The 14739-nt window shown below is 27.5% G+C and overlaps 1 protein-coding gene across 1 annotated transcript; it reads left to right on the top strand.

Moving 5' to 3' along the window:
* Window positions 1-750: 750 nt before the first annotated feature.
* Window positions 751-10931, top strand: CTAM01_08144 (major facilitator superfamily transporter; the record flags this gene model as incomplete). Its single annotated transcript, XM_060524165.1, has 7 exons — window positions 751-1359; window positions 1411-1470; window positions 1536-1774; window positions 1828-2114; window positions 2174-2625; window positions 3450-3917; window positions 10917-10931. The coding sequence occupies 7 exons, from the start codon at window positions 751-753 to the stop codon at window positions 10929-10931; spliced, it is 2130 nt and encodes a 709-aa protein (XP_060381331.1).
* Window positions 10932-14739: the final 3808 nt, after the last annotated feature.

Raw genomic sequence — 14739 nt, forward strand, 5'->3', positions numbered from 1 at the left:
TGGAGTTCAGCTAATGACCTCCACCCGGAGACGAGACAACCAAGCCTTTCAGCCACTCGTGATGCTTCAATCCTCGGGTTTCTCCCCGCTACTCGCCCTCGCAAAGTCTCCATCTCGTGTCTCTGACACGGCACTCGTTGACCGCCCCCGTCTTGAGAGATGCGCGGAAGGCGTGGAGGTCCAGTGTTTGTAGCGCTGTGCCGTAGTCCGACGACGTAGTTCTACGCGCTGAAATATCCGAGTCAAGAGACATGATGTACGACGTCAACTCGAGCCCATCATCCCAACAGTCACAGTAAGAAGTCGATCGAGCAAAGTGTGGTGCCGTCGTATCAAAATTCAGTGTAATACGAAAAAGAAAAAGGCCAATGGGGAAATTGACCCTCAGCGTCATCTACGGAAACAAGCCTTTAGCGGCTCAAGGACGGCCTGCTAGCCACCTTGGCCGAGTTTCCCTGCCGTTATTACCAGAACCGTGTTCCGATGCCTGAAGAAAATCGCACTAACTACTAGCACCCTTGTCGAGCCCCCTTCTCGGCGACCGACTCGCAGCCAGTGTATCAGCCGACATGGTTTAGGACAAATGCCGCTCATATCTATAATCCCCGGGTTCTCTCTCCAATACCATGCATATTACTCTCATGTTCCATTGAAGTTCTGCGTTCTCGTCGTAACTTTCCTTCGCTCCTGAGGTGGAATCAGTCCATCACTTTGCAGCTAGAGACACTTTGCCAGAGAAGTCCCGTCAACATGGCGACAAACGAGGACCAAAACAAGGCCCCGGTAGACCAAGTCGAACACGCACCCGCCCACCAAGAAACGGCAACCCACCGCCGCGATGCCGCCGCAGAGCTACTGGGCAAATCAGGCGCCTCGCCAGAGGACCGCGTCGTGGTCACGCCCGCAGACAACGCCCGCGTCCTGCGCAAGATCGACCTCGTCATCCTTCCCCTGATGCTCTTCGTCTACTTCCTCCAGGGCATCGACAAGTCCACCCTCGCCTACGCCTCCGTCTTTGGCCTCATCGAGGATACCGGGCTCGTCGGGGACCAATACTCGTGGCTCGGGTCCGTCGTCTACCTCGCTCAACTGGTGATGCAATTCCCGCTCGCATGGCTGCTGGTCAAGTTGCCCGTTGGCAAATTCACCAGCTGCATGGTCGCCTTTTGGGGCATCACTCTTTCTTGCATGGCGGCGGCGCATAACTTTGGTGGGCTTTTGGCTGCAAGACTCTTTCTTGGGGCGTTCGAGTCTAGTGTTGCACCGGCGTTTGTGGGTATTACGCAAATGTGGTGGCGGCGACGTGAGCAGACGCTGAGAATTAGCTACTGGTATGCCATGAACGGCTTCACCAACATGGTACGCAATGTTGATCTCGAGCCCCTTTGTGGCTTTGCTAACACCCCATAGTTTGGTAGTCTCATTACCTACGGCCTTGGACACATCTCTTCTCCCCTCAAGGAATACCAGGTAGGTCCTCAACTTGAGCGATACACATGCAGTCATACACCTCAAATACTAACTAGTCCGAATAGATCATTTTCATCTTTTTCGGTATCATCACTGTGGTCTTTTCCGTTATCATGTTTCTCTACATGCCCGATTCTCCCGTCGAGGCCAAGTTCCTCAACGATCATGATAAGCTTATTGCCATTGAGCGTCTCCGGATGAACCAACAGGGTGTCATGTCCCGTGAGTGGCGATGGGATCATTTCAAGGAGAGCATGTTGGATATCAAGACGTGGTGCTGGTTCTCACTCGTCTTTTCCATCTCGTGAGTGTCTTCACCCCTTTGTACAGGTAATCACAAGGACTAATGCATGGCAGAATCCCGTCTGGTGGAATCTCCACATTCGGACCTCTTATCATCAAGTCCTTTGGCTTTGACTCCTTCCAGACCATCCTCTTCAACATTCCCTTTGGCTTCGTCCAGCTCGTCGCCACAGTCGGAGGCTCGTTAATAGCTACCAAGATCCATAAGAAGGGCCCAGTAATTGCCGGGCTTTGCGCCCCGCCCATTGCTGGCTGCGTCATGTTAATGGTCCTTCCCACCAGCGGTCAGCAAGCCGCTCGACTAGTGGGATACTATCTCATCTCTGTCTACCCGGGAATCAGTAAGCCTTTCCAGCCCACACTCACTCAACTTGATATCCTTTGACTGACATATGCCCAGCACCCCTCATCTACTCCTGGTCAGCCGCAAACACAGCCGGCGACACCAAGCGAAAGTGCACATCTGCCGTCCTCTTCATTGGCCAATCAGTTGGCAACGTCGTTGGGCCGTTGCTCTACAAGCCCGCTGAAGCACCCAGATACACCCGCGGCCTGACGTCTAATCTCGTTCTCTACTGTGTCATTGTCGTGCTTGTCGTCCTCGTCAGTCTCTATCTCGCCTTCCTCAACCGCTCGCACAGCAAGCGCCGTGTGGCCATGGGAAAGAGCGCCGTCATCATCGACACCAGTTTGTTCTCCGCGGCCGAGGCTGAGAAGGCCAAGCAAGAGCAGGCTGCGCAGATAGCTGGGGATAATGGGCACGAGATGGCTGCCGCCGGGGAGGAGCAGGCTGAGGAGAATGTTGGTGCGAGAGCGTTCGACAATTTGACGGATTTGGAGAATGAAGAGTTTGTATTTGTATTCTAGCAACTTGTCTTAAACTTGAAGCAACACTCTGGAGTCGATGAAACAACATCTTATGTCCCAACAGAAACAAAGCTATGGTAGCGAAGCAAAAGGTGTTGCGCGCATATGGGCTAGTGCAAGCACATGACTATGTGTAGCTTCAAACTGAAAGAATCTCCCCATCAGTCACTGAATAGCATGTTCGCCTGCTCAGAGTCTCACTAGAACGCCAATCTGCCCTGATTTTCGCCCGTTATAGCGTCCAACACCGATCATACCATCAAGGCAGTCATTCTTAATATACGAAGCTGCCAAGGTGGGGAGTCTATCAAGGATATCATTGAAGTATTCCACAAAACCGACTTAAACGATCGACAATGTCATTGTCTCTGACAAGCTAGGGCTTGGCCCGACTACGCCTGTCTTCCTTCCCGAGAATAGTCAGGATGCCTCTCGCAGTGGCCGGCTAAAAAGGCAGGCAGGAACTATGATTTGTACACGAAAGGTTTACCGAGATCGTTACAGCCGCGACAGAGACTGCGCTGACAGCCTGACAGCCTGACATTACTAGCGCCTTGTCTGGCAACGTTGCTGCGACAGCCGTATGGCAAATGCTTCAACGGGACGGCTTCCGGAAGACGAACCCGATGGAGAAGTCAGGTCCAACGAGACGTATAAGAGCAGTGGACCTGCAGTAGTGTCTCACCCACTGTGACTGGAACCTCGAAGACAGGAAGAGGTTTGTGGGGGATGGTCAGACTCTCGTTGTACTCAACCACCGCCGTGGTTGTAATCGGGTCTAGTGACGATCTTCTGAAGTGTACACTTAGACTTGCATACGTGAAAAGTGGAAGTGTCACTCCGAATTCATCTTTTGGGGCTTGCTTTTCTTATACAGCGAAGGACTTTTGGTAATTGTGGCTCTCATCTACGACGCGACGCCGCTCGTGGAGATGGGCGTCGACAGCCTGGTCGCCGTCGAGATGCGCTCGTGGTTCCTCAAGGAGCTGGGCGTAGACGTGCCGGTCATAACGATCCCGGGCGGTGCGTCTATTGCGGACCTTGTGCGTCTCGTGGTCGATAAGCTGCCGGCGGAGCTGCTGGAGCGTGTCGGTGGTCGTCCTGCCCCGGCATCCTCGGGCGTAACGACGGATGAGCTGGCCAAAGAGTCCACAGAGACGTCGTCCAGCAACGAGAGTGCGAGCGGGAGTGTTGATGGGTTGGATGCAGGTGGTAAAGCTGACACGGATGTCTCGTCGGTGGCAAGTGTCAACGAGAAGGATGAGAAGAAACCTGCTGTGACTAAAGTTAATATCGGATCTGTTAAAGAGATTAGTACCCAGTAGGTAAAGGAGAGAGGGGTTAGCCGTATTACGAGAAACATTACAAGGATGGCTGGGACTAAGTCAAAGCACCCACTTATGGGCCCCCCCCCCTTTTAGGCCCCCCCAAAATCCCTCCCAGCCCCCCCGATTAAAACCCTACCCTCAATATATAAACCACTATAACAATTATAAAAATCGTCTAAATATATTTCTTTTTAGCATAATTATTAATTAATATATAATAGTCCTATATACTAGAATAGGGTGGGGCGATTAGTCTTAGTAGTTCTTTTTTAAAGCTAATTAAGTATAAGTATTTACGAGAGGGTAGATTAGAATAAAATATAAAAAAAAAGGCCCTAATTAAAAATAAAAGTTCGATAGTATAAATTTTTACTTTAATTATATATATACTTTTTGAAATCGAACTAAAGCCTTTTTAATAATTTATTTTTAAATATAATAATATAAAATAATTAAAAAGTTTACTTTTTTAATTTAGTTAATATTATCCTCTTTTTTTAGTTATAACCCCGTTAATTAAGGCCGTATTAACTTAATTAAAAGAGGTATTTTATATTATTTTTATAAATATTAATAGTTTTTTTAAAATACTATATTATAAAAGTCCTTTATATTTTATATATTTTTAATAATCTCGCTTTTTAAAAATCCCTTATTTATTAAACGAGAAAATAAATAAAAAAAAATCTAATTCGATTAAAAATATTTTAAATAATTAATTAAGGAAAATAGTATAATAATTAAGATAAATATGGGCAATAAGATTTTAATTTAAAAAAAGTAATTAAATAATTAAAACGTAATAGTAAAAATATATAAAAAAGGACTTTTTATTTAATAAAATAGGGGATATAATAAACCCTAAAAAGCGAATAAAATAAAAAATAAAAAAGAATGCGGATATTTAAAACCGGATCGGGCCTAAATATAAAATATTATAATAATATAATAAAATAAATAATAAGTTAAAATTAGAATAAATAGAACGTTTTAATAAGTATAATTAATTATTTAATTAGACTATTCCTTATTAATTAATATAGCCTAAAAACTTAATAATAAACCTATTTAAAAATATAAATATATTAAACTAAGGGTACTTATAAAACTAGTTTTTAATTAGATTTATTAATAATTTCGATTAATATTATTATAAGCTTAATACGACGTTTAATTAAAACTTTAATTATATACTTAGTAAGGATTAAGAAGAATAGTTTAAATTATATTAATTAGGATAATAGCTATGTTTTAATTATTAAAACGGCTCCTCTTTTCCCTTTTTAAACTCTATTTAAAATAAATAGATTAATATAAAACTATTAAAATTATAAATAAAATTAATAAACTATACTTTTAATAACCCCGGATTATAAATATAAATAATTAATATATTATTTTTATTATTATTAGCACCCCTTAGGACGTTTAATTATATAAACCTAATTTTTTTATTTTAAATAGACCGTTTATTAAACTAGTTTTTATAGTTTATTAAGACTTATAAGTTATAAAATTATTAAATAATAAAAAGGCTACTTTTTTTTAATAAATTTATTTATTAATTTAATTAAAAAAAGCTAGTTATAGTTTAAATTAGAATAAATACTTTAACTAATACTTTTTTAAATATTATTACTATTTAAATTTAAATAGCTACGCTTTAAACTAAGGGCTTTATAATTCCTTAGCTTAATTTAATAAAAAATATAAGTTCTTATAAAATACTATTCTTTAATTAAAAAGGGACTATAGTTTTTAAAAATAATAATATTATAAATTTTTTAAAAAGGTTCGAGGATTAGTATAAAATTAATAAGGTCCCGGACCGATTTAGAAATAAACTTATTACGTATATTATAAAAAGAGATTATTAAACTTTAATTAAAAATATAATTAAAGGACTACCTTAGGCCTAAACTAAGGATTTTTTTTTAAAAAAGTATAAGAAATAGGATATTAATTACTTTTTAAATAAAGAAAAGTAAATTAAAAAAGTTACTAAAAGACTACCTATTTCGTTTTTTAATTTAAACTTTACTTAAGTACTATTTATTAAGATTAATAATATAATTACTTTTATTAAATAATAAAACTTTTATATTATAATTAATAAAAGCCTAATTAAGGCCGTATATAAGTAGTTTTATACTAATATTATAAAAGAAATAGTAAAAAAAGTCGGGGTTATTTTAAATAGTTTTATTAAATTAATAAAGTATATAAAATTTAAAATAAAACTTTTTAATATAATTATATATAAAAAGGAATATAGCTTACTTTTTATAAATAATTAAAATTAACCCGAGCCCTTATTATAGCCCCTTACTCCTTAAATATATAAAAATACTTAGTATTAATATCCGAATTATTAATAATATTACTAATTAATAATAAAAGTCTAAGTTATTTAAGCGGCTATTAATAATATTACTAATTCTAACCTAACTAACGGAATAAATAAGTTAAAATTTATTAAAATAGTATTTATTCTCGAGGCCCTATTTATATATTTAATATAAGTATTACGTATTTTAATTAGCTCCTAATTATAGGACTTAGGGATCGTTACTAATATTACTAAAATTAATATTACTAAATTATTAAAGATTACGATTAGTATATTTTTAATAAAAATACTTATTTTATTATTTTAGCTTAGGGAGCTTAGTACTATAAAAAGTATAATAGTTATAAGTCTATAAACGATATCCCCTTTATTATAATTAAAAATAAAAAAAGATATATAATTACTAATTACGCTACCCTCCTTTTTTATATAATAAATATATTAATTAAAAAAATTACTAAGCTCTTAGCTAAATAAATTCTAAACTACTAAATTAAACTATTTTAATAAACTATATTTATACTCTTTTTAACTAATTTTATAAATATAATTAAATACGTTTATATAATATAACCTAATCTAAACTATTATAACTAAGCGGACGTTTATACTATTTATAAAAAAAGACTTTTTAAAAACTATACTTTAATAACTAAACTTTATTTTAAAAAAATATACGGAATTAATAACTTAAGCTAGCTTTTATAACTTAAAGAAAAGACGGTTTTTTTTTAATTAAAAAAGAGAAATTATAAAAATTAATAATAATAATAAGGTTTTTAAAATAGTAAAAAACGTAATTCTTAAATCTATTTCTAAGCCCTAGCTTATTAAAGTTCTAATTAATACCCCTAATATTAATACTTAGGGAACTTAAAAACCTCTTTTTTATAAAACTTAAAAAACGATAATTATAAATTAGTTTTATAATTTTAACCTTAAGGCCGAGGTTAAAAAGTTAATAAAAAAGAGGCTTAAAGCTCTAATTTCGCTTTTTATAAACCTTTTATAAAAAATTATATTAAAATATATTATAATAATAATAATTTTAATACGTAATTAAGGGTATTTTAATATTAATAAAATCTTATTAAAAGCTCTAAAATCCTTAATTAACTTAATAAAAAACGGATAATAATAAAAAGATATTAAAAATCTTTTTAATAAATATAATAAGAACCTCTTTTTAAAGCCGAGCTATATAACTAAGATTAATAAAATTAGAGGCGCTAATTTAATTTTTAAAATTTTAATTTTTATAATTTTAAACGCTTATTTATAATTAAAAATCTAAATATTTAGTATAAATTAAAGTAATAAGGGTTTAATAATTATTACGATCTTAAATACTAGGGTATAAGTTAATATCCTCTTAAAATAATATATTAAAAAAGCTAGTATTTTTTATATAATAATAAAGTTTTAAATATAAACGTTTAAATATAATTTAACTAACTAAATAACTTTTAATAGTTTTTATTTTATAAATATATAAATTAATAAGTTTAAAATAATTACTTATTTCCTTATTAAAAACGAATAAAAGATTTTTAATTTATTATTACTAAGTCTCTTATTTATATAAAATATTAAGCTATTTTTTAAATATAATAAGTTAATAATTACTACTCTAATTTATATTAAGGACGCGAGGCTAAGGATCTTAATAAGAATAATTAAAATAAACGGGTTTTAGGATATAAAAAATATCTTATTTTAACTTAAGTAATATATAAAGGAAGTTTTTAAATTAAAAAGCTAAATATTAGTAATATAACTAGGAATATTACTAATTTTAATAACCCCTATTTAGAATTTAAATTAAAAAAAAATAAGTATATTATAGCGGTTTTAGATTAAAACTAAGCTAATTAAATTATAACTATAGTCGCGCTCTATATAATCTAATTTTAAATTATATAAATTAAGAAATTAATAGTAATTACTCGAGATAAAATTAAAAACGGGCTAAATAGATTAACTAACTAAGACGATTTATATTTTTTAATAAAAACGCTTACTTCTTAATAAGAGAAATTATATATTATATAATAAATTAAAAAGCTAGAACGAAAGGTATTAAAATTATATAAGATAATTAAAAAAGCTTTTTATAAGATTTTTTATATTATTAAAGCTAATATAATATATAAAACAAAGGATTAGAAAGTCTAGTTAGTTAATAATACGCCCTTTAATAAGTTAATACTTAATAATAATCTTTATTAAAAACTTAAAAAACTTAAGAAAATTAAAAATAAATTATAAAACTAATTAGGCCCCTATAGAGATATTATTATACTTAAGTTCTCTAATATAGAACTAAGCTCTAAATTAATAAATAATTAATTCTAAGCTATTTTTAAGAATTACGACTATTTTTTATTTTATAAATAAGATCTTTTTAAGTAAATACTCCTTAATTAAGAAAAAGTATTAGTATAAGACTTCTTTAAATACGGCCGTTTTAACTTCATAATTACGCTATTATAATTAATTAAAACTATATTTTATAAAACTTAATAAGTAAAGGGTATCCTTATCCCGAAGGCTTTATTATTAAAAGCTTTTAAAATAATCCGAAAACGTATTATTTAAAGTATTATTAAAAAAAGCTATACTACGTATTAAAACCCCTAGTTCTTAATAATAAAAAAAATAGTAGTTTTTAACTAATTAACTTAATAATAAAGGTTAATATTATTACCCTTTAAAATACTTAATAACTATTTAATACTAACGAGTTTTTAAAAGAATTTATTATAAATTAGCTTATTTCTTTTTTAAATTTTTTTTTTAATTATAATTAAATCTCTTTAAATAAAAAGAGCTACGATTTAATAACTTTTTTAACTTTACTCGGGCTATATAAATATTATACTTTCTTATAAAAAGTAATAAATTTAGTAACTTAGTTTTATTAAATTATAACCCGCATTTTTTATAATTTAATTTTAAAATATTATAGCGCTTTTATTAATAATATTATAATTAAAAGCCCATAATCTTATTATAATAATAAGTACCTAACTAATTATCTTAGGATTTAGTAATTTATTTATAAATGCTTTTAAAATATTAATTAGGTCTTAGTTAATATTAAGCTAGTTAATTATATTATTTTTAAAGCGAAGTTATAATAATACTAACTATTTATAGTTATTATAAGTTATTTTTATAAAATAGAGGGGAAATAGCCTAATTAAGCTAAAGTCCTTAAAATCCTTAAATAAATAAAATACTTAAATATCTTAAAAATTAAATCGTTTCTTAGTATTATTACCTTTTATTACTATTAAATTAAATAATTCTCTTTTATAATAGCCCCGTTATACTCCCTACTTAATAAAAACTAATTTTTTAAATAGGGAGTATTATAAATTAAGGCTATAAAAACGCTTAAAAAGATAATTATTATAACCCCTATTTTAGTTTTACTAAGCTATAGTACTAAAGCTAGATAAATTATCTTTATAATAAACGCTAGTATTAAAAAATAGAGTAATATACTTAGTTAAATCGTTAATAATAAGTATATTATTACTTAATATAAGAGTAAGATATAATATAAATTAAAGCTTAATTATAATTTTAATAAGCTTAAAATACGAGGTATTTTAATAAGCCTAAAATATCTTCGTAATTATCTATTTGAAATTAACTTCTTATTAAAAACTAACGCCCAGGTCCTAGTTACTTAAATTAATAATACTATAAATAACCTATTATTAGTAATAATAACGCGCTAGCTCTCCTAAATTAAACTCTTTAACTTTAAAATTAAATATATTAATAAAAAAAAATATTATAGCGAATAACTTTTTAAAAAAAACCCCTAGCTAATTTAACCTAACTAAAATAGAGCTTAACGGGAATATTAAAAACTTTATTAACGTATAAGTTTTATAAATATAAGTTATAAAAAACTTTTTTATTATAATATACAACTGCAATAATATTATTATTAATTAAATATAAGAAATAAATATTCTAACCGATTTATTAATACTAAACGAATAATAATTAGATCTTTTAAAATAAATTACCTATTTCCTCTTTATATTAAGAAAGCTAGTTAATATACCTTTTAATTAGTTTAAATATTTTAAATAAACGGTAATATAATTTATTATATAAAATAAACTTCTATTTTAATAAGGGATAAAAACCCGTTCTTAATTTATTTAAATAATTAATAATAAGCGCCGCTAAGTAAACCTAATTAACAAAATATATAATAAGTCCGGGTATAAAAAATAAAAAGCTACTTATTTCCGCTTTATAAAATAATATTACTAACTAAGAATATACGCTTAAGCCTAGGAGCTAATTATAACTTATAAAGCTTATTAAAAAGCTAAATTATAACGCTTTAATAACCCCTATATATTTACAGTCCCGATCTACGAGCCTTTTTTTTAAATTTACTTAAATATTTAATATATAAATAAATAAAAAGTTATTAAAGCGTATTATAAGTTTATAAAATACTTAAAAATATAAATTATAATAAACGCTATATTTAAAAATATTATAAAGTTTATTTAAAAAAGTATTATTTATTACTATAAAATCTATAATACTCTAATTATTAATAGAGGATAAAGAAATAGAAGTACTATTACTTAGCTTAATTAATAATACGGTACTTAATAAAAGGTTATATTAGCTTATAACCCTTATACTAACGGGCTCTTTAAAAAAAGTTACTAACCTATTATATATATACTTCGTATTTAATTAAATTAAAAAAAAAAATATTAGGCTTATATTTACTACGGCCCTTTTTATAAATAAGATAATTATTAAAATATTATTAAGTTATATACTATTCTATTTTATTTATAATTATTATATAACAACCCTAATTAAAAAAAAAACAGTAATTTAAAAAGTACTTAATTAAAAAAATATATATATAACGGATTAAAAAATCTAAGCTTAACTATAAGCTTTTACCTTTTTAATAAATAACTAAGAAACTATAACTAATAAAATTACTTAATACTAAGCCTAAACCTATAACTAATTTAACTCTTCGTACTCCCTTTAATTAACGAAGTTATAGCTTGATAATCTAATTCTTATTTTTAATATTTAATAAAAAATTAATATATCAACTTTTAAAAAACTTAATTATTATTAATAAGGACCTTTTTATATTTACTTAGCTACTCTAAATAAATCGTTATATTAATTAAAAACGCTTATTAATAACTTAATTATAGGGGTTACTTATATTAATAATTAACTTAAAAAGTTTTTAAAGTTTTTAAAAAGCCTGTACTTATTACTTAACGAGGCTAATTTTTATAATAATTTTATTTCTAATTTAGCTAACTTTTTATTTTTATAAAATAATATAATTAATACTATAATCTTACTTCTCGATTATAATAATAATATAATAAACTCTAAAAACGAGGATACTTAGCTACTTACTAAGTAAACCTAATTATAAATAAAAACTTCTTAAAAAAAGTAAATTACTTTTTATTACTACTAATCCCTAATTTAAACTACGAATTTTATTTATTAAATATTTATTTTATAAAAATATTACTAAGTCTTACTAATTTTCTAATTATTTCTTTACCTAGATCCGGAATAAAAATATAAAAGGATAATAAAAAAAAAAGAATTATTTTTTAGTTATTATAATTAAAAACTTAATAACTTTACTTATTAACTATATAATTATATTAAAAAACCCTACCCCTTTTTTTAAATATTTAAGCTTAGTTCTTTATTTAATCGAGCTTATTTAAAATCTAGCTTAGATTATATAGCCTCTTATTTTACTTATTTTATTTTTAAATATTAATAACTTTTATAAATTACGAATACGTAATCCTTAATAAAATACGTTAAAAAGGTATTTTTAAAAATAAAATCGTACTTATCTTTTTTAGCTTTAGTAACTTTAATCTAATTAGAAATTATATAAATTAAAATCTTAACTTTCTTAATATTAACTAAGATTAAAAATACTACCTTATTACTACTTATTATATAATAATAATAATAACCTTACTTAGGATCGGCCCCGGACTTTTTAATATCTTACTAACCCTAACTCTTTTTAAAGTAATATTTCTTACTTTTAAAATATATATAATTACCGTATTAATTATTAAAATAATTTAGTAAGAAAACGTATTTAAAATAAGGGACTATCTTTTTAATTAGTTCTTTAATATTAGAATTAATATATTTTTAAAAAAACCGCGTATAATAATTATAAAATATAGTATTCTAAACGTTATAAGCCTAAATAAATAAAAAATTAATAATAAAAGTTCGTTTACTTAATTACTAAAATAGAGGGCTAAAGTAATTAGTATAATTATAACTAATAAAAACCTAATAGCTCTTTAAAACGATCCGCTTATAATACTTAGTTTACTAACGTACCTCTTAATAACGTTTTAATTCGTAATTAATTACTAAAACTTTTAAACTATTTATCCTTTAGTATATTTATTAAACTAAAGATTTATAATATAGAATTTAGTATAAAGCTCTCTAGCTAATCCGAGAAGAGGTAACTAATTAGTAATTTTAAAAATTTTAAAAAAAAGAACGTTAAATTAGGATTAGAATTAAAAAGATTAAATAAAGTAGTACTTATTATAATCTACTTTTTATTAACTTTTTAAAACTTATAACCCTAAATTTTTTAAAAATAAGCCTTTTTAAGAATAAAGGAAAAATATTACTAAAGCTAAATGTTATAATAAGTAATTTTAATAATTTAATACGCATTATTAATAATTAAAATATTAAATATAATAAATAAATAAATTATATTACTAAAAAAAAAAAAGAGACTAAGTAAAAAGGGATAATTATAATTAAAAAACTATTATTTAAAAAGAAAATAAAAAAAATAAAGGGATTAAGAGAGGGCCTTTATATACCCCCCCTTAGACCTAGAGTATTAAAAAAAAAAGTATTATAAGCTTTTTAGTTAATTAATACTAAATTATAGCTATTATATAAAAAGAGGAAAAAGTAAATTACGGATCGGGGCCTTCTTATTATTTATAATTTAGTACTTTTTTTTTTAATTAATAAAAGCTACTTCGTAATTAATATAAAAAGGTAGCTTTTTACTTAGCTACTTAACTTTTTTTTTTCCCTCCTTAATTACTACTATTATTATTAAATAACCGTTTTTAACTTAAATATTTTTTAGCCTTTTTTTATATTTTTAAATTTAAAATATTACTTCCTTATAACTATTATTAATTAAACTTCCCCTAATTTTTACTTCTTAATTTATTATATAAATACTAACCTAGCTATTTATAATAGCTTCCTTACTTTTTATCTCTTTTTTTAAACTAAATAATAAAAAAGACGTAGTATAAATATAAGGTCTAATTATAATAAAAAGCCTTAAAAATAATACTAAATACTAACTAAGAAAATAGGATTTAAATAGATATATTATTTTTAATAAGACTAACCCCAAAACTATTATAAATACTAAAAGCTCTTAGTTTATTAATTTTAATATAAATTACTAATATAAAGCGTATACTAACTATTACCCGAGCCTAGTACTTAATTAAACTAGCTTTTTTTAAATAATCCTAACCCTTTTTAAATTTAATTATTTTAAATAGCTTAGTATAAAAAACGCACTTCTTTTTTTTAATTAGCGCCCCAAAGCTTTTAAAAGTTTAAAAAACTAAAAAACTTAAATAAGTTAGAACTATTATAAAGTAATAAAAGTCCTAATTAATTATTATAATTTTTAAAAACGCTTATTATATAAAAACTAAATTCGAAAATATAAAATTAGATCTATAATAAAAGTTATAATATAAAACCTCGTTTTAATATATAATATAGTTATAATTAAAAAAAAATAAAAAAGTACTTTTAAACTAAATAAAACCCCTACCCTAAACTTTTAAACTTAAAAATTATATAAAAGATTAGAACTTTAGTATACTTAGTAATCTTTCTTTTTTATATTAACGATTTAGGCTACTTTATAAAAATAATTATTAACTAGTAAAATAGTATAATTTATTAATACGATCCGAAATAGGCTCTTAAGTATTTAAAACAAAATATTTATTAATAATATTTAAATACTAAAAGCTTTTTATAGTTAGATTAATATACTTCTTTATATTTAATAACTAATTAATATAAGTACTTACGTAATCCTTATAGCATAATAACTAAGTAAATAAAAATATAATTTATATATACTTAAGTAGTTTCGTAACGTAATTTAATATAACTAGCTTAACTTAACTTATAACTCGTATTAAATAACTTATAAATACTTTAAACTATTTAATAATAAGCTTTATATAGCTTAAATTTAATAAATTAGCTACGAGTTTTAATATAATAGTAATTACTCTTTTAATATAATAAAACCTCTTTTAAATAAATCTT

The sequence above is a fragment of the Colletotrichum tamarilloi genome (assembly GCF_030869305.1).
Source record: "Colletotrichum tamarilloi strain Tom-12 chromosome Unknown Scaffold_27.1, whole genome shotgun sequence".
Classification (NCBI taxonomy): domain Eukaryota; kingdom Fungi; phylum Ascomycota; class Sordariomycetes; order Glomerellales; family Glomerellaceae; genus Colletotrichum; species Colletotrichum tamarilloi.